This window comes from Falco punctatus, assembly GCF_963210335.1.
Source record: "Falco punctatus genome assembly, chromosome: 8".
Lineage (NCBI taxonomy): Eukaryota > Metazoa > Chordata > Aves > Falconiformes > Falconidae > Falco > Falco punctatus.
Window position 1 is genome coordinate 60,440,615 of NC_137588.1, and position 25,297 is coordinate 60,465,911.

Here is a 25,297-nt window from a genome sequence, read left to right on the forward strand (position 1 = left end):
GTAGAAGCTGATGCACGATTTGGTCGTCGCTCCTGGGAGTATCTAACAACTGGATTTTTGGCTGAAGAGACTGGGAAAACATCTGGGCTTGCCTTTTGCTTAGGTAGGGTGCAGAAAGGGGATACTCCAGGCTTTTACCCTTCTATTCCATAGAGTGGGAAATCTGCTTCTCCCAAGCTCGGGACTGCTCCTACAGCCAGGCAGGTGCCAGCCGCCCGCTCAGCCCGTGCCTCTGCTGGGAATAAAGCCGTGTGGGCAACTGCTTCATTTCATCACACCCTGGCAGCGGGTCTCGCTTGGCTGGAAAAACCCGTCTCCTGGGGGAGCGGCAGCAGCTGCTCAGGGTCTGCAGCGGGCACGGTGTGCCGAGGGCGGGCATGGCAGTGGTGGAAACAGATGTGGCCTTTAAATAGAGATATTGCTGTCTTGGATTAAGATTTCCACCCCCCCACCCCCCTTCTCAGAAAATTAGGAATCGTAGCCAATGGGAGGTGCCAGAATCTGATTTGTTTAAAAAATTCTGTTATTTTTAGAGTAGGCACAGCAGGGTATCATCAGTGTATGCCTAACCCAGGAGCGGTCTCCAGCACTGAGGAATCTGTTTATTCCTCGTGCCCATTTGCTTTACCTTCCATTAAGACTCGTTCACTGTCATCTCGGCCGGTAGCTGGGCCTGTCCCCGTCCTGTGACCTGGTCTGTAGCTCAGCATTTGTGCAGAAGGGGTTAATGAAAAGCATGTTTGTTGGCTAAACAGTTGCTTTATGCTCCTTCCAGGCTCATTTGCAATCAAAAATCTCACAGCCACCTAAGTTTCTACTTTAAATGCCTTGTAGCCACAGTGAAATTGTTTGTTTGTTTATTTTCATTTAAAAATACTTAAAGGTTCTGCAGCAGTTATTTCCCTCTGCATTTGCTGGGGTTTGATTACACAGCTCCCTGTTGCTTAAATCCTCATTGCAGTGTCCTGAATTCCAAAGAGTTTGTTTGTTGGCATAGGAAATGAGGCTGGTGCTTTACTGATTTTTTTTTTTTTTTATTTTATTTTAAATATATAGTTTAGCCTAAGAGGAAGAAACCCCTTTCCACTCTGGCCCTGCTCTGTGGGAGGACGCGTCAGCGGTGCCTCCTGCAAATACATTGGCCAGCAAAAGCTGGGGACTGAGAGATGGTGCCCTCAGTTCTGGTTGATTTTGTCAAATTAGTGACCTTGGACCGAACAAAATGGTTTCTTGGGGAGTGATGGAAGGGATGGAAAGAAAGAAAAAAATATCTGTGCAAATTGGCCTGGCCATTGGGTGACCCTGGAGGGAAGCTGAAGCCAAGGGCACTTGCTGAGCGTGCTGGGGCAAAGCCAGCGATGCTTTTCGGGACAAGCACGGGAGGGCTGGGGTGTGTGGGAGAGGGCTGTGCTCAGCCCCCTCTGAGTAACTGGGTTGCAAGAGCGCTTGGGGAGTTTTGCCTGTAGATGTGAGTTAAGGGTCAGAATTTAATTCTGCCTCTGTGGGGAGACTCCACTGCAACAATCTAGGTCCTGCCACGCAGCATCAGCCCCTCTCCTTGCCTTGTCTGGTGGTTCGGGAATCCTCTCCTGCTCCCAGTGACATTTTTAGGGCTTTCTTCTGGGAGGAGTGAGGCTCGCAGTTATGTAAGTTATATAAGCACATGCATATTCATACGGGAGCCCACGTAGGATGCTTCTGCCTCATGCAGGGCTCTGCATGGCTCCTGCTGTGTGGGGTTGTTTGTGAGCTGTCCGTCACACAGCAAAGTTTGGATGCTTATCTGAGCTGGTTGGATCTGGGAGTTAAACTAAGATTTTGGTTCGGACCAGGAGTCCGGCGTGCCCTTGTTTCCCAGCTGGAGGATCTGGGTATTTTTAGCAGTGAAACACATGCGGTGCAGAGGCTCTGCGGCTGCAGGCAGGGGTTTTCCTGCGTGTGTGGTGAACTTGTCCGGAAGATTTTTTGGGTTTTTGTGGGGGGGCAATGCATGACCAGTGCAGTGATTAAGTATGATGGTAAGCATAGTGACTTACTGTGTGGCCAGGCTCCTTCGAGAGGGGAGATCTCAGTTCCCAGGAGTAATCGTTGTGGGTGATTTCATGAATAATGTCCAGCAGGCTAATTAAGTTTCCTGGCTGCCTTCCAGTACTAATGTCCAAGAGGTATACAATTGTCCTGGCCACACACTTAGCTTTGAGAGTGGTACAGCACTTCTAGATGTGAAGTTGCTTATTAATATGCATGGTCAGCTCACCCCTTTGCTGCCGTGATGCTTGTGCTCTGTGCATAGTCATGACTTTCTCATCTGTTTGATAGAGATCTTGCACCTCCTTCCTTCGGTACCGTAAAATCACAATGCTTCTGATTTTGGGTAGGTGACTGTGCGAGCCAGTTCTCTCTTCGCTGTTTAATTGTACTTTATCTGTGTAGGTCTTTGAAGCGGTTATTTCTTGGATAAATTATGAGAAGGAATCTCGCTTAGAGCACATGGCTAAACTGATGGAGCATGTTCGCCTGCCCCTTTTGCCCAGAGATTATCTTGTACAGGTTAGTCTGCAAATAAGTAATTAATACTTGCACTTAAGCTGCTGGTAGCTTTTTAATTCAATGGCATGGCTGTTTGTGTCTGAGATGGGTAATTTGGCATGTTGCTGAGTCTGTAAACAGAGGTATAAAAGGAAGATCTGGGTGGACTCCGAAATCAGTGTGTGTGTGCAGAAACCTTTTTGTAAATGTGACCTGTGCTCTGCCAGGCAGTGCCGAGAGCAGAGCTCCTGCTCCTCTTGGTGGAAGCATTTAGAAGTTAATATGTTGGGATTTTTCACCCTGAAAATACCCAGGTGGTGGTGTTATAAGCTTGTGTGGTATTTTTCCCTAATGCGCAGGTAAATTAGCTTGGTGAAAATATATCACGTGCGATAATTTTGGCTTAAGATGTGTGCTGCGCATAGAGATGGGTCTGTGTGACTGGCAGGTGAGATGCTCGCTGGCGGTCTGACTTAGAGAGAATCAATCCCCAAAGAAGGGGTTGACATACAGGCTCTTTGACTACTATGCTTTTATCACGTGTCTAAAAAAAGCAATGCGATCAAAGTAAAATTGGTATTCACAAGATGAACCCATCATGTATTTTTTCCCCTCTCTTAACTATATTCTCTGATTGGGTAAATGGTGTTGCCTCTCCTTAAAAATTCTGACTCAAATAAAAGAAATTAACTTGCTTTGTACCCAGGTTCCTGGTGAATTCTCCTGCTGAATTAAGTGTCTGGCAGAGGGTGGTAAAATAGAGGGAGCACTGCTATGCATGAGTGATACTGGAAAAACGTGAGAAGCTTGGATGTTACTGCATGTGTTTCTTTGGGAAGAGCTGGAAGTCTGTGTGTGTCCTCTGTGTGTGTGTGGTTTTTTTTTTTTTGTTTTGTTATTTTTTTTTTTTTTTAATATATTGGTACTCTGGAAGAGAAATTCCAGGTTTCATGTTCTTTCCACAAAGCTCCTTGTGACCTGTGCCACCAAGTACTTCAGTTTAAATGATCTTTCATGTGTGTGCGTCTTCTCAGACAGTTGAAGAAGAAGCTTTAATCAAGAATAACAACACCTGTAAAGACTTCCTTATTGAGGCCATGAAATATCATTTGCTTCCTCTGGATCAAAGGCAACTGATCAAGAATCCCAGAACAAAGCCAAGGACTCCCGTTAGCCTGCCAAAGGTAAGCAGGGTCTCTTGTTTCGTGTCACCTCACACCATATTACTGATGGCATTTTCTGTCTTTGAAAGGAGCTTGTGTACTCGCCACATTAATTCTTACTAACTCCATCATCGTTCTTTGAAGTGTTTTACTCCCTCCTCTGGTATCGCTTATGCCCACCACAGATAGGTAATTCGGTTGGACAAACTTAGATAAGCCCTTAGCAGAAGCAATATCTCTGCTCCCAGGGGCAAGATCTGCCCTTGAATCATTTTGTCAGCCACAAGTGGTTTTGTGAGCGGCTGTTGCTCCTGGAGCTGCGGTTGGGGAATCGCTGCCCTGTGGAGCGGCAGCGGCAGCAGCTGCCTGGAGCGCCGGGGGGGTCGGCTGAGGTTTCTGCAGCTGGTAGCACCATCGTGGAGCCCTGCTGAGGGGGGTCGCAGCCAGGTGTCTTTCCTTTTCCCCGTATCCATCATCAGAAGCCAGGCCAGCAGGAAACAACGGCACCCAGACCCGCGGGCAGGAGGTCTGAAGCGATAGATCCAAAGCAGCTACTGAATAAACGATCCTTGTTACTCCCTGCGTTTATCCTGCAGGCGTGTGATGCTCTGTCCGCCACTTTATTAGTGAAGAAAAAAGTGACAACAGAAACTATTTTGCCTGTGCCCCAGGGATAAATGCGCTTTGGCACGATGTCTCTCAAGAGACTGCTGCTGAAGTTATCATTAAACATTTCGGAGATTGTAAGATGTCAAACCCACAATGTATTATTTTTCTAAGGACAAACCATAGGGAGCTTGGTTTGTGGCATGGTGTGTGAGATCCACGCTATGAGGGACTGTTCAGATACTGAACTGTCCATTGAGCAATCATGGTTCTGCAGCGTGTCAGCGTGTTGTGTCCTTTCCACCTGCTGGCGCTGAGATGAAGTTGGTAGAACGTGACTTTGGGGGTACCATGAAGGGATGATGTGACCCTTGTTCAATGGCTAAAGTAGTTAAGGATAAAATGAACAGTGAACCAGCGAGTTCAGAGGTTTTCAACGACTTCTGTAGCGTAACCTCTAAGTACAAACCCAAATCTTCTGCAGGTCTCTCCTGCTGCCTTTTTAACTGTAAAGAAAGGGGGGAAGGTGATGATCTTCCAGCAATCCTATTACTGAGAAACTTTCATCTGGTCTGTTGCTCCCACTGGTGAGGGATTACCGTCTGCTGTGAAATCTCTTAATTCTGTAATCATGTGAAGCTCTGCAGCTTTCCATGGAAGACTGTTACACAACTAGTAGTCAGGCTGCTAATTTAGACTTTGTTTGCTTTCTAATGTCACGTTCTCATCTTTGTACATCAAACAGTCCACTATTTTCTTAACTTCAAATTCTTTAAATTGCTGTCTAGCTTTGTACTTTTTTAAAAGCAACCGTGATTGGAGTTGAGCTCATTACCCGAGTGACCTCAAGTGACAATCTTATCCCCTCAGCTACTTGCAGCCACCGTGCAGAAGCTAAAGCTTGTTTCCCGTCTACTCTGGATATATTTGAAGCCCTGTTATCTTGCTTCTAGCTCCTTGGCCTTGTAAAAACCAGGTTGTTTTGGGTAATGTTTGCTTCTGCCAATTTGCTGTGATAAGGGGAACTAATCCTCCCTCTCGATAGGTGAGCAGGGCCGAAGGAAATGTGTTCAGAACAAAGTGCGCAGGTCGAGCAGTGTGTAGGTGCAGGAGGTCTGGACTCTGCCTGTGCACGTGCCCAGCTGGGGCTCAGCAGCGATGGGCAGCCCTCGAGCACTGAGGTCCAGGCTCCTGGGACCACTATCCCTGGACAAGTCAGTGAATCCATGGGGAGTTTGTCTTCTGGCGGCAGACAGGGCAGATTTGGGAAGGAGCACACTGTGTGCTGTTCAGGTCTTCTCGCTTTTCTGCCAGCGTCCACCTCTTGCCGTTGCTGGGAATGGAGTCTGGGGCTGGATGGACCTTCAGCCTGAGCTGGCAGAGCGCTTCTCACACTCCTGAGATAGCCCTTGATCACCTCACATAGATCTTCCCTGTCTGTAAAGAATTTAGGGTTTAATTACCGGATTTGCATCAATACATGTTGCAGCCAAAAGCTTTAATGAAGCTGACAAATCACTTCCTTTGGCAGCCCAGCACCCCGGGTCTTAACAGTCCTGGTGATTTCCCCGAGTGTCATCTTCCCCGCAGGTGGCAATACAGCTGTCAGGTTTTATTTGCTAAGTGGCATCAATTATTTTTAGCACCACCATGGAGATAATGACTAAACAGTGGGCTGGCTGTGGAAATTACACTGGGATCTTCTTCACTTAAAAATACTTCTGCAGCGAGTCTTGCAGAAGTGTGCTGTGGTGCCAAGCAGTTTTGTGTTTCATGGGGAAACGGGGCAGGTTGCCCACGTTGGAAATGGTGAGGAAAGGTTAGGGGGGCTGCCATACTTAGTGTGCACTACAGTGAAGGTAACTTTTTTCCCACCTCGGAATAAATTGACTTAAAGAAGTGTTGCTGCAGAGGCTTCTAGTGGGCTTGCAGCATGTTTTTGGCAGCTACCCTTGACCAGATGTGGTGGTGGTTCCTTTGCAGAGAGCAGCTGCCTGGGCTGGTGTCTGAGGTTTCCTAGTTCTCATCTTCCTTCTCCAGGTGATGATCGTGGTGGGTGGGCAAGCGCCCAAAGCCATTCGCAGTGTGGAGTGCTATGATTTTGAGGAGGAGCGGTGGGATCAGGTTGCTGAGCTTCCCTCCCGGAGATGCAGAGCAGGTAAATGGGAAAGTTTGCTGCAAAACCTTCTTTGTTTTACTAGTGCAGCTCTTCAGTGCTGGATGGATGTTCTCAGTCATCCCTTCAGCCTTCCTCTGTGCTCCTGGCCTCATGCAGCTCTTTCTTTTTGCCATTCCTTCCTCCTCTTTCCCTACAGACATGTGTCCTTCTCATTCAGGTGGATGCCCTGCTTGCTAGTGTGGTTGCTCCTGTCTGTCTGCCTTTCATCATCTCTCTCCTGGCTGCTCCTCCATCAGTGTTTCCCCTCCTCCTCCTGTCCTGCTGGCCTGGCAGCCCACAGGGATCCAGTTTTCCTTGCTGGTTTCCTCATGAAAATTAAAGGAGCTGAGTCAGTCCCTCTCAGTGCTGTAGAGTGGGTGATGGAGAGCAGATCTGTGAGTTAGGAGTGTTGCTCTGAAGACATCCAACAGGGTTGTGAATGCGGATCACCATTTGCTGTTCCCGCTGGCTCAGAAAACTACTCATTCAGGTGTGAAATCCATCTGTCCCTTATGTTGCCACATATTTATGTACATTTCACCTTCCGTATGACACTATGTTTTATCATACTTGGCTCCAACGCACTTAACCTGCAGAAAATGCCAAAGACTTGCCCACGTTCTGCTCTTCCCTGCTGTCCTACCTGCTCTGACAGACATCTGATGAGACACGCTTCCCGTACTGTTTGTAAAACCTCCGTAAAAAAAAAATCTCTCTCCTCTTTTGTCAGGTGTGGTATTTATGGCTGGCAATGTTTATGCTGTCGGGGGCTTTAATGGATCTTTGAGGGTACGGACGGTTGATGTGTACGATGGCGTGAAGGACCAGTGGACATCCATAGCCAGCATGCAGGAAAGACGAAGCACTTTAGGTGCAGCTGTGCTCAATGATCTCCTGTATGCAGTGGGCGGCTTTGATGGCAGCACCGGTAGGTGACTGAGCAAAAACCACCAGGCACTGCCTGACTTGCAGAGATGTTTTCAGAGACCCCTGCAAAGACTGCAGAGCTTTAGTGATGTTTCTGTGCCCTTCCTCTATGATTTTGTAGAGAAAGAGCCAGAGGTTGGCCTCCCTGCGTGTTACAGCTTGCCACGTGCGTGTTATGGCGCATCAGTAATTGCAGAGAAGTTCACCCGGGTCTTTTTCTTTAGTGATACAGTTCTTGCAGTCTCATTCTCTGTATGAATATGCTTTTTCTGGACTGAAAAGGGATTTTTCCTTGTTTTAGTTAAATTTTTCGTAGCAACATGAATAAAGTGCCAGCAAGGCATCTTATGGGGTATGTGTGCCTGGGATTTGTCTTGGCATAACTGCATGTTTAGATTCACACCTCTGCTGTAGAGCTTTGCCACTTGGTTAAGCCCTGAACTATTTCAGCTGGTGATGAGTATGATGCAACAGGGTCTGGGGGAAGTTTTAAACCTTTGCATGGACATTTTGTAATGCTTGAAAGGACATGGGACATTTGGCCTTGGAATCTGGACTCTGCTCCGTCTTGGTGTCTCCAGCGCATCAGAGGGGCAGCAGTCCCAGGGCAGGGGCGATGGGGTAACAATTTTTCCAGCTGCTGAAGAAGTGGCAATGATGCACTGGTCACAGCCTGGAAGGCAAGGGACTAGAAAACTGGGCTGCAGGAGTGTGGGGGGAATTACGGGCTTGGGAGGAGGTAGAAGGCAGATGAAAGTGCAACACCAATCTTTTTTTCTTCTCTTTTTTTTTAATTAGAAAACCTGTGTATCCCCTTTTTAACTAGGTCTGGCATCAGTTGAGGCCTATAGCTATAAAACCAATGAGTGGTTTTTTGTGGCTCCCATGAACACAAGAAGAAGCAGTGTTGGAGTTGGAGTTGTGGAGGGTAAGAAAATCAGCAGCCGTTTCCATCAAGCTAATGTTACTGTGTCAAACCGAAGCCTGAATGGTTAAGTGCAATAGGAGGGAACTGCAGGAACTGTTCTCTAGACCAGTTGGTAAAGATTTATTTTATGTGACGTAGTTGCTGCAGCTTTTTCCATTCTCCTCTTTATCTTAGTGAAAAATCATGTGTAGCTTTCCAAGAGCTTCAGACCCATATCAGACCAACCCATGCCTCCTGTGAATGCCATTAGGTGTGTGCAGGTTTCTTTCAATCCTTATTCTTCCTGGGCTGCTTCTGGCCGGTGAAAACCAATGGCTTTGTGCAGTGAATGCTGTTGCTATCAGCAGATAGTGTGTGGATGGAGTACCCATCACAGAAAATCTGCTCAGTGAGAGAAACAGGAGCATAGTTCATCCCACGGCCCCAAGCTGGTGGTTTGGCAGGAATACTAAAACGTGCGTTTATTGACATCAGGCTCGCCGGCATGCACAGCACGCTTTGCTCTGGTTCGTAAACCAGCAGGGGCTGACGGCAGCAAACACTGGTGCTGTGGCAGCTCGGGAGGCAGGCGGGTGGGTGACAGGGCGCTTGGAGGGATGGGGGCAGCTGCTGGCACCTGTGTGTCAGCACCAAACGCCAGTGAGCTGGAACTGAGCAGCTTGGTTTGGATCCGGGAGAAAGGGATGCTGAAGTAGGGATCTTTCCCTCCCTTAGCAAAATCAGTTGTGAAGCGAGTTAAAGGTTTTATTTGACCTTGTCTTCAGGGTGATGTAGCAGTTTCCAATTTGTATGGTGCAGAGCAGCCGCTGGCAGGAGCCTTGTCATAAACTGTGCTTTGAAGTGGTTTGGTTTGACCTGTTTGAATGGGGAATACGTGAAATGTGTTTATGTACGTGAAATGTGTTTGTGAGAAGAGGAAGGGAGACAAAGTCAGAATGAATAGCAGTGGTTGTGCTAAATTTGCGTATTTGTTTAAGAATCATCTCCTTCAAAATCGGCCCATGTTTGTGAAATGCTGGGCTGCTGATAGTTACTGGGATTTGCTAAAGGGATTTGAATGCAGAACAAATACTAGGTATGTACCTGAGATGCATTTCTGTGGACAGGTTTTCTACTGGAGATATATGAAATCCTTATCCTTGGCTTTGTTTGAGAGTGCAAATAAATGTTGCACATGTTGGAGTCCGTGATAAAAGAAAAAAAGGAGGGCATGTGATGGGCAAGAAGAGCTGATCATATTGGCGCAGGGGACAAGTTGCAGCCTGCAGCTAATCTGCAGCGTTCATCTGAACGTGGTGAAGATTGATCTGATGTCTGTGGGTACTGAAAATATCTAAGAATTGGTGCCAGCCAGGGAACTTTGTCTTGTCTTGCTTGGTCTGGCGCTCTTGCCTTGATTCATCGACTAACACCGGGTGGCTTGAACCAACAGCACAAATAAGAATTTGAAATGTTTATAGAGGCAGGAAGATGCAGAAGGAGCACAGTTGTTAACTTGATCCTTGCAGACCTCTCCTAAGGATCACAGCCTGAGGAGGCCATGAGTGGAGCTGAGAGAGAAAGAACAGAGCTGGCATGTTCTTGGAGCCTTGCAAACATCAAGGAAGCAGAGAATTGCATAGCTTGTTTGTGACCAGGCTCTGCTGTTGCGGATTCAAAATTGGTCTTATTCATGGGTTTTGCCTAAAAATTTGGGTTAGAATTTTCCTGTGTATTTGTTGAACTTTATTAATGGTTGGTTGTTGTAGTGTCTAGGAGGTATGGTCTTGAACCAGAATGCCTTTGAGCTAGGTGCTCTATCTAGTAAAGGAGCACAGAGAAAGGCTGCCTGCCTGGAGAGTTTACTGCCTAAATGCAAAACAAGCTGCTAGGTGATATGGGGAGATGAGGAAAGAGTATCTGCCAGGCCTGTGAACAGAGGATGTGGTGGAACATCAGCCTTGTTTCATGGATGGTGTAGTCTTGTGACATCTGGTTGTGCTTCTCCAGTGTCCTGGTTTCAGCTGGGATAGCGTTAACTTTTCTCGTAGTAGCTAGCTCAGTGCTATGGTTTGCATTTGGCGTGAGAACAATGTTGATAGCACACCGATGGTTTTAGTTGTTGCTGGATCATGGTTATACCAAGTCAAGGACAAGGACAGTGAGAAGGCTGGAGGGGTGCAAGGAATTGGGAGGGGACACAGCCGGGACAGCTGACCTGAGCTAGCCAAAGGGCTGTTCATACCATATCGCGTCATGCTAAGTATATAAGCTGCAGGAAGAGGGAAGCGGGGGACATTCGGAGTGATGGTATTTGTCTTCCCAAGTAACTGTTACCTGTGATGGAGCCCTGCTTTCCATTAGGTGTGTGCAGGTTTCTTTCAATCCTTATTCTGCCTGGGCTGCTTCTGGCCCGTGAAAACCAATGGCATTGTGCAGTGAATGCTGTTGCTTTCAGCAGATAGTGTGTGGATGGAGTACCCATCACTGAAAATCTGCTCAGCGAGAGAAACAGGAGCATAGCTCATCCCATGGCCGCAGGCTGCTGGTTTGGCAGGAATACTGGGGTGGCTGAGCACCTGCCTGCCGATGTAAAGTACCCCATTAATTCCTTGTCTTGCTTTGCTTGCATGCGCAGCTTTTGTTTTCCCTATTAAACTGTCTTTATCTCAACCCCTGAGTTTTCAAACTTTTACTCTGCTGATCCTCTCCCCCATCCCACTGTGGGGGGAGTGAGCGAGTGGCTGCGTGGGGCTTGTTCGGCAGCCCAGGCTAAGCCACGGTGGATGGTCCTTTTTGGGCACCCACCCCCAGGAAAGCAGGGCTCCATCACGAGTAGCGGTTACTTGGGAAGACAAACACCATCACACTGAACGTCTGCTGCTTCCTCCTCCTTCCCCCAGCTTATACGCTCAGCATGATGCCATATGGTGTGGGACAGCCCTTTGGCTAGCTCGGGTCAGCTGTCCTGGCTGTGTCCCCTCCCCATTTCTTGCACCCCCCCAGCCCTCTCGCTGGCAGGGCCCAAGAAGCTGAGAAGTCCTTCAGTCAGTATAAACATCACCCAGCAACAGCCAAAACCATCAGTGTGCTGTCAGCGTTGTTCTCACACCAAATCCAAACCACAGCACTGCACCAGCGACTCAGAAGAAAATTAACTCTCGCAGCTGAAACCAGGACACCAGGTCTCACTATCTGTATGTTATGTCATTGAGTTGAGGTAGGGAGGACAGACATGCCGTGCTGTGAGGGTCTCCCATGGTATCTTCTGTGTCGTGGTCACTTGTAATGAGTAAGCAGGCCGGCCTCAGCTGTGCTAGCAGCATTGGTTGGTTTTGATTTAGTCCAAGTTCTTCAAAATCAGGTCTAGGTTTCCATGCAGGTATTGTGTTAACATAAGAGGCTATTGCATATTTATTGCTCATGTGATATTGTAATTAATGTACAGTATCGACCTTTGACAGCACACCTTGCTTTGTGGCACTCAAACAGAAGGAAACGCTCGATCAGCAGAACATGCTTTGATGTTACCTCTTCTCCTGGGCTAACAAGTCATTTGGAAAACCCTCTGGGCTTTTGGGTTCTAATGAAGTTGTGTTGTGTTGTTGCCGTGCCTTAGTTGACAGCTTTAACAGCTTTAAAAACAGTCCCACCCGTCTGCCAGTCTGCTTCGGATCCTTTTGCTAGGATTTTCCCCAGACATCCCAGCAGGTTTAGCCACGTCTCCCAGGGCCTCCCTCAGCCAGGATCTGTCCTCACCTGGGGCAATCAGGCGTGATGGTAACGTACATCAGTTGTAGCTGCAATGCCAATGCCAACATGTGTCTCTTCCAGGTAAGCTGTATGCCGTGGGGGGTTACGATGGAGCGTCCCGTCAGTGCCTTAGTACCGTCGAGCAGTATAACCCAGCCACGAATGAATGGACCTACGTAGCCGACATGAGCACTCGACGCAGTGGTGCAGGTACCGCCTCCGAGATGTGTTCCTAAGAGTGATGATCCATGGGTTCTCCTTTGCTCATGGAAGGGAAGGGAAAGTGTGATTTGGCATTGCTGGGCTGGCAAATGCAACCTGTTATTTCCCACTCTTCCCATGAGGGAAGAAAACATAACTGCTTGGAAGCTTTCAGCAGCTCTCCTGACTTTGTTAAAATCTGCCAAACTGAAATTAATTTCTGGATTAATGAAATAATGTTCGATGTTTCTAAGTAGCCTCGCTAACAGATGCACCTCGCTTGTAAGCAAAAAGTTGTCTTTCCAAATCGCCAGCTGCAGGCTCAGCCGGGGACTGGAAAGTCAAGCTGCACCTCCTTCTCTCCTGTCATTTGGGGGCTGTCAGATGGATTTTCCTTTTGGATTTTCTCTGCAAACATCTAGTGGGTGCTTTGCAGCACACAGCACATCTACACTGGGTGATGTGCAGACCCAGGTAACAGAATTCATCTTGGGTTGCCCCTGCTAAGCTAGTTTTTAGTGTATCTTTTGCTGGCAAAAGTTGGTGATCCAGAGGATTAGAGGGAAGGACTTGTTAAAAAGGGATTATATTCCAGTCTGTATTCCTGACTTACTCTGTGACGTTAGGCCAGGTAGGCGCTTGTCCTCTCTGTGGCTGTTCCTCTCTCAAAGGGATAGAAGCTCTTACCCATTGCGTTTAAGATCATCTTCAGGTGAAAGGGAATGTGTCAATGCTGGTCTTACTGCTCAGTGTGTGCAGCAGGTCCTCCCTGATGTCGAGTTGTGCAGTTCTCATTGTGCAGCCGCCGAAGCCAGGAGGCTGCCCTTGGCGTGGGGGCTGCGGCGACCCTGCCAGTTCAGCTGTGGGGGGATTTCCCTTCTGAGCTGGGCTGTTTAGAGGCTGCTCTCTACACACCATCCTTCTGCCCTCACTCTAACACCTTTTCTGTAACTCCAGGTGGGGAAATACGGTCACACACCATTGGTTTGAATTCAGTTGAATTAAGTTTTTAGTATCTGCTTGATGCTTAAACCTAGCCTGATGCAACCTTATAGGAGAACAGAATGAGCGTGTCATGTTGTTGACAACTTGTTGAAACACAGCAAAACAGTTTGTGGCCATAGTGAGATAGATTTTAGTGAATTTTCTTTCTTGGAAACACGCTGCTCTCAGTGCTGCTTTGCAAGTACATCTCCGTGTAGCCAGTCCAGCATTTGGAATGCTCTCACTTGCCTGCCGAACAGCCTAGCCTTGCAATTTTCTGTTCCCAGCCTGAAAGCTGAGCTCAGGTTCTGGTTGTCACCCAGATAGCCCTCCAGCAGCCACTGGGGAGGGGACTGCCCGGGGCTACTCATTGCCAGTGATGCTGCAGCACGATCTACCGTACAGCTCCAGCAAGGATGCTCGTGCTGCCAGCATCCCAGCATCGCCGTCCCGGTGCTGACATCTAGTGGAGGTGAGGACGGGTGTCCCCGAGTCCCCGGGGTGTCCCCGAGTCCCCGGGGTGCCCCCGACACAGGCTGTGGGGGTGTGTGTGGGTGCTGCCCTTTTCCCTCCTGGCAGGGATGTTCTGGCCACACGTGCCCTGTCCCGCTGCGCAGGGAGGCAGGTTTAGGTGGAAAACCCATAGCGTGTTTCCAACTCTCTTAAATTTTCCTCCTTGCTTAAATTAGTTTATTTCTTAGTAATTTTGATAATAGTTAATAAGTAAGTATTAATAGTTAATAATTAAGGTAATAATACCTTAATATAATGAAATTAGTAGTTTCATTAAATTATTTCTTAAAAGTGTAAGACTTCTGCTAAGAGCTGAATATAGATAAATGCTGAGGTGCTGCAAACCCAGGCTGCTGGGCTCAGATGCAGCAGACTTTCCTTACCGGTTGAGTGAGTTCCCGTTCCCCAGTCAACTGGGGGAGATACCTCATATGGCTGTGGGACCAGGATGCAAACTGGGACGTGTTCTGCTCTTCCTAAGAGGGGCACGTTGAAGTGCCCCAGCCAGACTGAGAATTTGGTCCAGTAGGGTGGGTATTTATGGCAGTTAGACATTAATTACCAGCGTTTGCTGGAGGTGAACTGGGAATCCCAAGGTCATGTTGGGATTTCAGCACCTCTTGGTACAGCGAGGGATGGCTGGTTAAAGCCAAACCCAGCAGCAGCAAGTTATGAAAATCTGGAGAAGGGCAAGGTGATGGTGGTAGAGCTGCAGCAGTGTACCTGTCCCCCAGACGACGTACCTGTCCCCCAGACGACGTACCTGTCCCCCAGACGACGTACCTGTCCCCCAGACGACGTACCTGTCCCCCAGACGGTGGTGTGCCTGCCAGGGCGTTAATCCATCAGTCGGTCTCGGCTAGGCACTGGCCTGGTTTGGGTGAGGGAGGAGCACAAACGCTGGGATGGTTTGCTGGGATGGTTTCCCTCCCTGCCTTGTGTGCCTCCCGCAGGTGGAGCACAGCAGACTCATGCTCTGTGCTCCTGCCAACCGTGACAAGGCTCAGAGCAGTGTGACACATCGTATTTTTGGGATGTGACACACCACCAGGAGATGTTCCTGTGGCATGGGAGCTGGGGAACCTGGATGGTACCTGCTCTCTGGCTCGCCATTGCAACTCTGCTTCTGTGCTCTCCTTTCCCTGTGCTGCATGTGGCCAACAGGAAAGATATTTGCACAGAGGCCAATTAAAAAACCCACCGGTTTTACACTGCTAGGGCCCCTCTCCTCCCTGCGTGCGCCTTTCTGCCCCTGTGCCTTTCCCTTGGCCATCAGCACGAGTCTGTCTTCAGGGCACAGGGGCTGTCCTGCTCGTTAGTGCCCGTGGTTGAAATGATGCAATTCAGATCTATGTTTCTGTTTTACTAACATCCCACCTTGTTAATTTTAATAGAGGCCTTTGAACCTATTAATGAAGATATGTTGCTGGAAGTTTTAACTCTCATGGATTGGTGAACATTTTAATTCATTAATTCACTTTAACATTAGGCAGAAGCACCCTTCAGATCCCTGTTATTCCCAGAGATTGAGCCAGGAGTCTGCAAAAGTGTTTGGGAGGGTGGCATCGGAGGCACCTTGTCTGTGCCAAGTGCTGCTGCCGTGTCTGGGGGCACGAGTCAGGGGAGAGGAACCCAGCAGCAGCTGCAAGGGCTGGAGCCCGTATGTTGTTGAGGAGAGGATGTGTCCAAGGGATGAAGCCGTGTGGTACTAAGGCAGCAGGAAAAGCAAAAACAAAGCTCCTGGAATTGGGAATCAGGCTGAAAAGCAAAGGGCCCCATGGCAGAAAGGATCGGGTAGATGGAAACAAGGTGGGGGTGGGATGCGGTGGTCGGGGAGTCTAAGGGAAGAGGAAACAAGTCAGTCCAAAGAGATCTCAGACGGGCTAACATCTACCCAAGAGGGGGCCCAGCCCTGAGGGACAAGACATCTGCCGGGCGTTGCTGCACTGGCCTGCTGCAGTGCCACACACGGTGGCTGGGTGGACAGTTGGCCACGTACCGGGTGATCGTCAGGCACCTGTAGCCCATGGTTTGGCAATGCCTTGGAGGGGCCAAGGCAATACCCAGTAGAAGACCCAGGGACACACCGCCCCTTCCCCGCAGGCTGATGCTGGGCTCTGTTTGGCAGGTGTTGGTGTCCTCAGCGGGCTGCTGTACGCTACTGGGGGGCACGACGGTCCCTTAGTAAGGAAGAGTGTTGAAGTCTATGATCCAGGAACAAACACCTGGAAGCAAGTAGCAGACATGAATATGTGTAGAAGAAATGCAGGTAACCACAATAAGCCTTTCTGTGGTGGCTGGTTCAGTGGTCTGTGTGGTTTTTAATGTGACTAATGTGCTAGTGTAAATCATCAGTATGGTAAGAAAGTGATAAAAATGGAAGATGAAGAATCTGCTTGGGAATGACTCAGAATGTGGCAGGCGACCCGTCGTGGGAGATGAGTAGCCTGTGTCTAACCATCTGCACTCTGCTTTGAGGTGTATGTGCGGTGAATGGTCTCCTCTACGTGGTGGGAGGAGATGATGGTTCCTGCAATTTGGCCTCGGTGGAATACTACAACCCCATCACAGACAAGTGGACGCTATTACCGACCAGCATGAGCACGGGCAGAAGTTACGCAGGTAAATAGTCAGTGGGAGAGCTGGCAACAGCTGGGGTCGTTCATAAACTTGGCGGCCGGGCCTCCTGAAGCTTTAATCTTACATTTTTGTATGTTTTATGTTGCTTTCAGTAGAGGAAACTTTCACAGAAATAGTAGACACCTCCCTCTCGGCTGTCCTGTTGCTTTGGCTTTGCAGGACGTTCTCAGCCACAGCACAGCCCAGGAGCGGCTCCCATGATAACTGTGTCTGTCTGTCCGTTCTTACAACAGGTGTGGCTGTGATTCACAAACCCTTGTGACACACAATTAAGCCAAAGCGAGGAGCAGAAGTGAAGCGGATCCAGCTGGGTGGTGTTGGGAAGGTGACTGACCTTTGACTTGACCCATCTCATTGCTGTTAGTGTCTTAGCATGACAAGTGATAAGTTACAAACATCATCTGCTCTGCGGTGGATTGCGTAGCAAAGCAAAAATCCCTCTGTGGACATGTTCCATGCTAGACATGAGGTGTTGCTTGTTATCTGTGGTGCAATCAACTGTTCTTCTCAATGGCTTAGTGTCCTGAGATAAACACTGTGCTTGAACCGCAGGCACTGAATTTCTTGTGTGAAACAAAACTGCTACGTTTGGGCATGTGAGTAAAAACGAACACTTATGGATTTCTTCACTACTGACGCTCCGTGCACATTATCGGTTGAACTACTTACTCACTGTGCCTGAAGGGTGGACATTACTACTGGCAGTGGAAACTTCTGAGTACCAACCGAGAAAAGCAGTCGGCAGAAATGGACTGGAACAGGGTGCTCTGGCTTGAGTGTGACACTGTCTCAGTCATACGTTTGTATATGCCACCAGACTACTGTATGTACCCCTGAAATGCTTGTCGTATGGTGGAAATAAATACCATGTGATTTTTCTACTTGCCATGAATGCTGTTTGCTGTACGTGATGGGACCTGCTGGGCAGTGCCTTCCCTGGGGCTGAGGTCTCGGCACCTGAACCACGCAAAACTTCACAGCCCCACAAAACGTGTGCTGCTCCAGTGCGGTTTGTTACTCCTGTGAAACAAATACTGATTGAATAGAAGGTGTTCCCAACCTGTGCATTTCAGCTGTGCTGAAAGCCCCAGTTCTAGCTCTGTCCAGCATCTCGGTGCCATTTCATAATAGAGCATTTAGATGTTAAAAGAAATCCCTTATGGTGCCATTATTGTAGAGACATTACAGCAAGAACCCCCTGTCACCCAAGCAGGGATTAATGAGCAAAGTAAAATACCTGCAGTGTTTTAATGCTTCCAGAGTACGGAGATTAGTTAATCACTGTCACTGTAATTACTGTTTTAATCTTGCCCATACTGAAACTGTTTCTCTATTAGTATGAAGAATTCATAAGATTATTCAAAACAGACAAGTCTAGATCCAGCTGTAAGGTAGCTGTCTTGCTTACGTGCCAAATTCTTAAAGCTTTGTGTTTAAGAAGATGTTTGACTTGAAAATACCTTTTTATGTCTCCTTGTGAGCTCTGGCATGCTTCTGCGTATAGGAGTAGACTCCCAAAAGACTCCCCAGCTAAAGGGATTTTTTTTTTTTTTTTTTTTGGTTTTCTTCCACCACTGTGGGTCAGCTGAGGCTTTCAGTGGTGGGCAGCTGGCCTGCAGGACAAACCTGCCCATGTTGCTGCTGAGCTCCAGCACTTACCAGTGTTGCTCTGCTGGTTTCTTCCTCCATAGATCTGCTGTCAAAAAGGCACCATGTGACCTTCTACAGTAGAAAAATACTTAAAAATTTATTTCAGAGGGATCTAAGGTTACACTGCCTTCTGCAGCTTTTGTAGAGGAGCCGGGTGACTTCTGTAAATAAGTAGATTTTTAGCATTTGAGCTGACGCAGTCCTTGTAAGATGGGTGCCTGTTGGCTGTGGGTGAAACAGCACCTACCTTTGCTGCATCACCTCCCACGGAACGGGCTGACCTTCCTGGGGAGCGCTAGGTAGCACCCACTTCTCTTTGGATGTACTTGTTTTTGCAAACAAAAGCAAACTGTCCAAAGAAACGACAGGATTATTCTTGATGTCTGCTCTTCCATTGTGCGTCAGCTCAGAGGTCTTGAAAATCATCATAATTTAGAAATTCGCCTTTTCTAGAATACCCTTTAAACTTTTTGCTTTGGGTTCTGCAAGCTGCAGTGGAATGTGCCAAACTAGTAGTACAATGTGCTGCTCTTCTGTGGGCTGTCGCATGCTGTGAAAGCTGTTGGGGCTGGGGGGAACGTACCCCCGTACCCCCGACTGCAGCTGCCTCCGGGTCGGAGCGAGGGGCATCTTCCCGTCTCGGACTGACTCACATTCACTGCCCCAAAAGCAAACACCAAGAGGTGTTTTTCCCTTTCATGCAGCCTGGGGGAACAGAGGATAAAAGGGCAGAGACAAAAAAAAATATATTTGGTTAATTAGCATCTCTTGTCAGGTGGAGGCAATGGGGCAAGGGAGCGCAGGCATTTGGGCACTCATGGCCCTTGTCAGGGCTGGTGTAGGTGTCGAGAATGTAAAGCTGAATAACTAATGTATAACTACAGCTCAATAGTTGGAAATGGTTACCAGCTACTTCTCTCACCCATGGCATTGCTGGAGCAAATGCAAATATTATCCAGAGACTGAGCTTACGTGGGCTAAAAACCTGGTAGTGCTAGAGATGCAAGTTTGAAATCTGCTGTGTTTGTCAGATGTGGAAGGTGGATATGCCTGAAGGCTGGAGAATTTTTCTCCTGCAGTACATCTCTTCATAAACCTTCCTTGCTTGTAAGGAAAACAGTTTTTGGTGTTCTTCTGCTATTGTAAAATGGCATTGCTGGCCTAGTGCCGCGGCTTGCTGGACAGGGCTAGGACGCAGCCTTGCCAGGGGTGAGCGATGCTGTTTCTGGCTGCAGCCACTTCTCCTCCACGGCAAATGACACGTACGTTTCTTTCCTTCTCAAACATTGCAGTGTTATGCAAGTCAAGTGACCTCGTTTTCCAGCTATGCAATATGAACAACCGTAACGTGATGAACCAGCTGTATTTCCCACCCCCCCACCCCCATCCTGAAATGCTTTTTGAATTTGTCCATCTTTGGTGTGTGGTTTCATGTTTGTATTGTTAATTCTGAGCACCTGAGCCAGATCCTTTAAAGATTGCCTTTTTCTAGGACTGAAAACGTAGCATTAGCGCTAACAAATTTTACTGTAAATATTTTTATAAGACAATTTTAAATAATTTTTTGGATTGCTTTTTATGGTCATCAATGACACTTCGGTTAAATTCTGGATCTAATTCTTGCACTCCAGTGTAGTTTTCGCTGGCTGTGATGTAGGTGTGAATCTGTATGTTTTCTACACAAGAAATTATGTGTTGTAACTAAGATCTGGGATAGCTCTTATGTTGATTCTAACGTATTAGGAGGACAGCATTGGGCTCACCATTGAGATAAATTAAAATCCATTACCTCAGTCACCAGTATGCTCTTAGATTATTACTTATTTTATAACAACTTTAGTACTCTGATTTAATTCCCTCGTGCCGTGCGTTTGCTTCCCGGTCCGGCTGCTGTTCGAGCTGTCTCAGCAGTTTTGTTTCTGGGCTCCTAGGCGAGCGCAGCACTACTTGAGGACGGAGGATGCTGTGCACGCAGCGGCATGTGTGCCACCCCGGGCTGCCAAACCCCATGATGTTATTGCAGGAGGTTTTGTAAAAGCTTTACAGACCGAACTCAGGCTACTTCCTTGCAATGGTCCTTTGTGAACATGAAGGCTTTCCTCAGCTCTCTTCTGGTGTTGGCTCTTTTTGTGGGTCACCATGTCCCTGCGGGATTCTGGCCCTGGATTTCCCCAAGGTGACTTTGCTCCCGCAGAGAGGGCATCCCTGGGGACATGTGCCCGCAAAACCGACAGCCTGGCGTGTGGGCACACACGCTGCCGGGCTTGCAAAACAGGCAAGCGTATGCAAAGCAGGATAGATTTGCCTCAAGCAATCTGTTGTTTAAACGAGTTTGAATCAAGTCCATCTTTTCCATTTGTGCCTAATAGATAAATTGGGGGTGATTAAAACCAATTTTCAGTTCATTCAGTTTATCCAAATACTTTTTCTGTACAGATGTGTACGGCACTGTAATTACCATAAATATACTTGGCAGCATTTGTATGACACGACCACGAAAGTTTAATGCTGTTCTCTCATTTGCAGTGTTTGGAGACCAAAATCTTTAATATCCAGTGAGGTGTGATGTCTGTTCATCAAGCTAACGTGATGGTTCAACAGACAAATGCAGTTCATTGTTAACCTTTGGGATTCATTACTAATAAAATGTAGTATCAAAGCAGTTGCGCCCTTGGCTTAACATCATACCCACAAATCATGTCCACACGAGCAAAATTTGTTGCTCAAAGCTACAGTGTTTGGGAGTGTGTTAGACATTATAGTCTGGAAATGAATTAATTCATGTTTTTCCCTCTGCCCTTATCTTTGTTTATGGGTTTATAAATTATTTTCCTCTACAGTGACAATAAATATTGAGAATTTTAATTTGTATATTTTATGTATAAAACCCCCTTAAGAGTAATGGATGATTGTGAAATAATTTACCTGGGTGTCAGATTCTTTGTTTTTGTAAAACAGGATTTGTTGGTTCAGTAGCTGACAGTATACCGTAATGAGTTGGCTGACTGTTGAAGCTCTTTTTTTTAAGTAAAGATTTTTTGCATGAGTGTGGAGGACCAAGGACTTTGCAAAGCAGTTCTTGACAGCTGTCCTGTCCAGTGTGATGAGCGACTCAAGAAACAGCCTTCACTGACATATTTATATTATAAAAGAAGATCACGTTGTAGTTCCCCATCCATTAATTGGAATAAAAACTGGACTAATGAAGCTCTCCTGGGTCTGTTTTGATTTCATCAGCGTCTGACAGCGAGGAATGATCTCATCACTCCACATGGGTTTTTCACCCCCCTCTTTACTTACAGCCAATACAGACCCCGGGTTTACTTTGTGTCCTTTGGAGCGGGGCAGCGGTACTCGCACGTGCCAGTGCTGAGAGGCCCAAGTATGGAGGAGATGCTGCCCTGACGCCTGGCTCCGATGCTCTCCAGGGGTCTGCGCTGCTCCTTTTCCAAGGGAAGCTGAAGGATGTTTGGCTGCCGGGGTGCGGGAGAAGAGTGTTTGTCTTGGGGGTGGGAAAGCTTTGGATAGGGACACCGATGGCAGAAGGCAGAGCCTCTTAGTGAATGTGATTGCGAGGAGAGAAAACATAAAAAAAGGAGAGTTTACCCCCATGGGTTCAATATTTCTTAATAACACCATAAAGTAACACATTTCCTACACCACTGGAAAGATCAACACATATAACAAGTGGCACAACTCATTTTGTCTTATGATACGTCTCACTGAGCTCTCCAGTTTTCCTCATCTGTTAATAACAGCGTATGGCGTCAAATTTACCATGTGGGATCCTGAAATTTAATTACCTGATGAACAGATAATGACATATTGTGGGTTGCTCTGTGCAGCTGGGGGACTTTGCAACTATTCCATATTTTATTTCAAAATTACTTGTTTCCTGCACAGTTAGCCCATTTTTATTCATGTTTTAACTGGTAAAACTATAGATCTATGAACCTGTGGCTAAAGAAAATGCTTTGCACTACAGGAAGAAATCTCACTACCTTAATTTTGTTGCCTGATTTTTTTTCTGATATTATTGTTGTTTCTTTTTGCATCCTACATTTTAATATTTTGGCATGTGTTGCACTCCAGATTTCACCCTTTGCGGTAGCTTCTGCCTTGCCTCCTCCACCTCAGAAGGGTGAGTGCTTTTGCAGTGAGGAAAAGAATAGGAAAGGAAAGGAAAGGAAAGACGGGGAAAACCCACCCAGCGGGGCTGTACAGCAGAGCAGTGCTGATCCCTGACCAAACTGGGCATTTCCCCACACTGGGCAGCACATGGGAGCCCAGCGAGTTCAGGTCCCGCCTCGTCTCCACCAGTACACCGCACAGCTCCCTGCCTGGCGGGAGGGCTGTGTCCAGGGAGCACCACTGATGGTGTGATGTTGAGGCTTTTACCTGCTGAAAGACATTTGCTATGCCCCCCGCAATGCTCCTCTAATAAGCCAGCTGATCGCCTGAACGTCTTGCAGGTGATGCTCGCTCCTGTTGCTCTCCTGCAGGCTCTCTTGCACCCACGCCTTTCTCAGGCTGGATGCCCCAGCCTGGGTTGCTGTTGCCAAGCTCGAACCCCAGCTCCCATTTTTGTTGCTGGGTAGCATGCATTTTGAAGTAACCCAGGGTGAGGTATGCCTCTTCTGCAGGAGCGATACTGTATGATCTGGTACGTGAGTCATCCAGAAATAGAATCAAAGGTAGGGCAGAAAACAACCTCAGCTATGGAAATTGCAAACATCTGGTTAAAGACGAACCTACTTAATTGTAGCACCAAACAAATAAATATGGCCAGAGAGGGATTCCCTGCATTCCTGTGCCCTGAACTGCAGTGGGAAGCTTGCACAGTGTCTCCTTTTCCCAAGCAATGAGGATGTGACCTGGAGATGGGACATGGATGTGGTGGCTTCAGAAAGCGAAATTGCTCCCTCTGGCTCCTGGCTGATGGCTTGTGTGAGGGCAAGGAATAACTGAAACTAAAAAAAAGATAAAGTCTGTTGGATACTTCTGAAAAATACAGCCTGTAGGAGGCACAGGACCTCTACGGAACATTGCCATGAACCACACAGGGGTTCCTAGAGTGTCCCACAGTTGCTCAGTGACTAATGATAGTGCTTCATATGATGTTATTCTGCACTGTAAACAAGCACAAAATCACTTAACTACTTAGTGACATGAAATATTCTAAGAAATTTGCTGGAGTGATTAATGTTAGTTTTCTTGTTCAGCAAATTGAATGAGATTTAATTGGCACAGCTGCTGAAGCTCAATGTGTTTTGATTTGGCCTTGATTTACAAACTGTATTATCATGAGCCTTCTTTCTTCCATTGCAAACCTCCACTGCCTCTGCTAAGCATATTGCTTAGTAAATTACAGGTCTTAAAATGTTAGAGTCTCTTTTTGCAATCAGTAAAACTTCTAAAGGGGCCCTTTAAAGGGTGTACAACACCTGTCCCACAGGATCTGGTTTTCTTCTCTAAAGCATAAGAGGTTTAAATGTTATTTTTCAATGTCCTTCTCCTACTCCTTTATGTTATGCTATTTCTACAATGTTATCTGACCCACTGGTGAGTTTGTCCCACTGGACAAATGCTGAAATATAATTAGTGTGCTTCAAGTCAGAGTTGTGTTGGGACAGAAAGGTACCCTAAGGCTTTATTTGATACTTATTAAGGATTTTTAAGCACAAGCAATTTCTGCTGGTAAGCCCCAGCTGCCAGACCTGTGCAGGCAACATCAGAAAAACTGCACTTTTTCGTGAGACATTTTTTTACTGCATTGCAACCCAGTATACATGTTGGCTGCTTATTTCCTTTTTTCATCCTGGGAAGAGGCATCTCTTTCTACCCTGCCTTTTGTTCCACACAACTCAGCTTTCCTGAATTTACCTAAAGAGGTTACTGGGCTCTGTTTATCTGCTAGAGGAGCAGGGAAAGTCACCAACAGACAGAACATTTTGTTACTTTATGCTTTACTCACAACCAGATCTCTTCTTGGTGCCCCATTCCACCTCCCTGCAACTTTCCTACCCGGAACACTTTCCCGACCCTATATATTGTAAAATACCACACAGCTCTGGTGCAAATGGCGTGAAGCTTCCAGCTTTGCGGGGCTCCTGTGCCTGCAAAGTCACCTTGTTGCTGTGCTGGGGGAGCTCCACCAGCCGCCCTTCCAGCTGGAGCCACAGGCACCTGAGCCAAATTAGAGTTCAGGGCTTAATGACCAGGGACATGGCGTGCAGCCCCCCCCTCCAGCTGGGCTGGAACCCTTGCCAAGTTACTCTGGGTCTGGGTTTTTTTTCATAACAGAATTTTCTCTGATGGAAACTCCAGTATTTATAGAGCTATAGTCTTCCAGATGGCTCTAATTTAAAGCAGAACTGGATAGTATTTCTTACCTGTGTAAGGAAAGTTTAATGAGCTATCAATTTGCATGTTATCACTTCAGTTTTGAATGCAATGCTATATATATAACGTGTGTCATCACACGTGCTTTAATGCATTGCTGTAGTATCCCAGGGCACACATCATGTGCCAGAGCACTGGAGCTTTGACCCAGTGCCCAGAAATCCCCGAGGCAGCTACACAGACCTGAAGTTTATAAAGGACCTCAGTCACTTAGTGGAAAAAATGCTGTTGATGAGTTACAGCTAATTTGTGGACCAATGGAAAACAGCTTGGGACACTTAATCTATGGTTACCTAGACAGGCGAACATGATAAATCATTCCAGGAGTGTTAGACTTTGTATATGCTGACTTTCCAAGCTCAGACCAGGTTTGAGAGTTGTAGTGGCTGGGGGCTCTTACACTAGGTGTGTTTCTATGATTTTAGGACCTATCTGTACCACCCAACCTGATGTTAGGACACCACTTGCTGGCTGTGACTCCTACTGCTGCTTTTCCCTTTATCTTCCAGTCTGACCACATCCTGCCAACACACCCGTCAGTTAACGAGGCCCAATGGGATCCGTGGTCCATGTTTTGTTTTGCTTTGTTTTCTCCTCTGTGGTTCTTAAAATCCCCCTTTACTCAGGTTTTGCAAGAACAAAGGCTGCAGCCCATGTCTTAGCCTGTATCTGCTGTTGTGCACCATGCTCCAGGCTTACCCCAACGGACAGAGCAAAAGCAAAAGGAGGTTTATAAAGCCTGTGGCTGACCGGAGCCCAGCGTGTGAATGGACTTGTGGTGTGTATGTCTCAAAGAGGTGCTAGGTCTCAAAAATCAACCCAGTTACCAACTACGTACATTGTTTTTAATAGCTATATATTGAA

The 25,297-nt window shown here is 47.3% G+C and overlaps 1 protein-coding gene across 3 annotated transcripts in view; it reads left to right on the forward strand.

Annotated features, from left to right (window-relative positions):
• KLHL3 (kelch like family member 3) overlaps window positions 1-17,267 on the forward strand; it is a 60,427-nt gene extending 43,160 nt beyond the window's left edge. For 2 of the 3 annotated variants that reach the window (XM_080398472.1, XM_080398471.1), the window contains exons 7-15: window positions 2,434-2,550; window positions 3,564-3,713; window positions 6,339-6,456; window positions 7,187-7,384; window positions 8,210-8,311; window positions 12,125-12,253; window positions 15,870-16,010; window positions 16,220-16,363; window positions 16,615-17,267. In XM_080398472.1, the coding sequence (XP_080254598.1) occupies window positions 2,434-2,550; window positions 3,564-3,713; window positions 6,339-6,456; window positions 7,187-7,384; window positions 8,210-8,311; window positions 12,125-12,253; window positions 15,870-16,010; window positions 16,220-16,363; window positions 16,615-16,643 (1,128 nt within the window). In that variant the 3' untranslated portion in view covers window positions 16,644-17,267. Of the gene's footprint in view, window positions 1-2,433; window positions 2,551-3,563; window positions 3,714-6,338; window positions 6,457-7,186; window positions 7,385-8,181; window positions 8,312-12,124; window positions 12,254-15,869; window positions 16,011-16,219; window positions 16,364-16,614 lie in introns of those variants that run through there. The other variant, XR_013929908.1, reaches the window with a different exon arrangement.
• The last annotated feature ends 8,030 nt before the right edge of the window (window positions 17,268-25,297 follow it).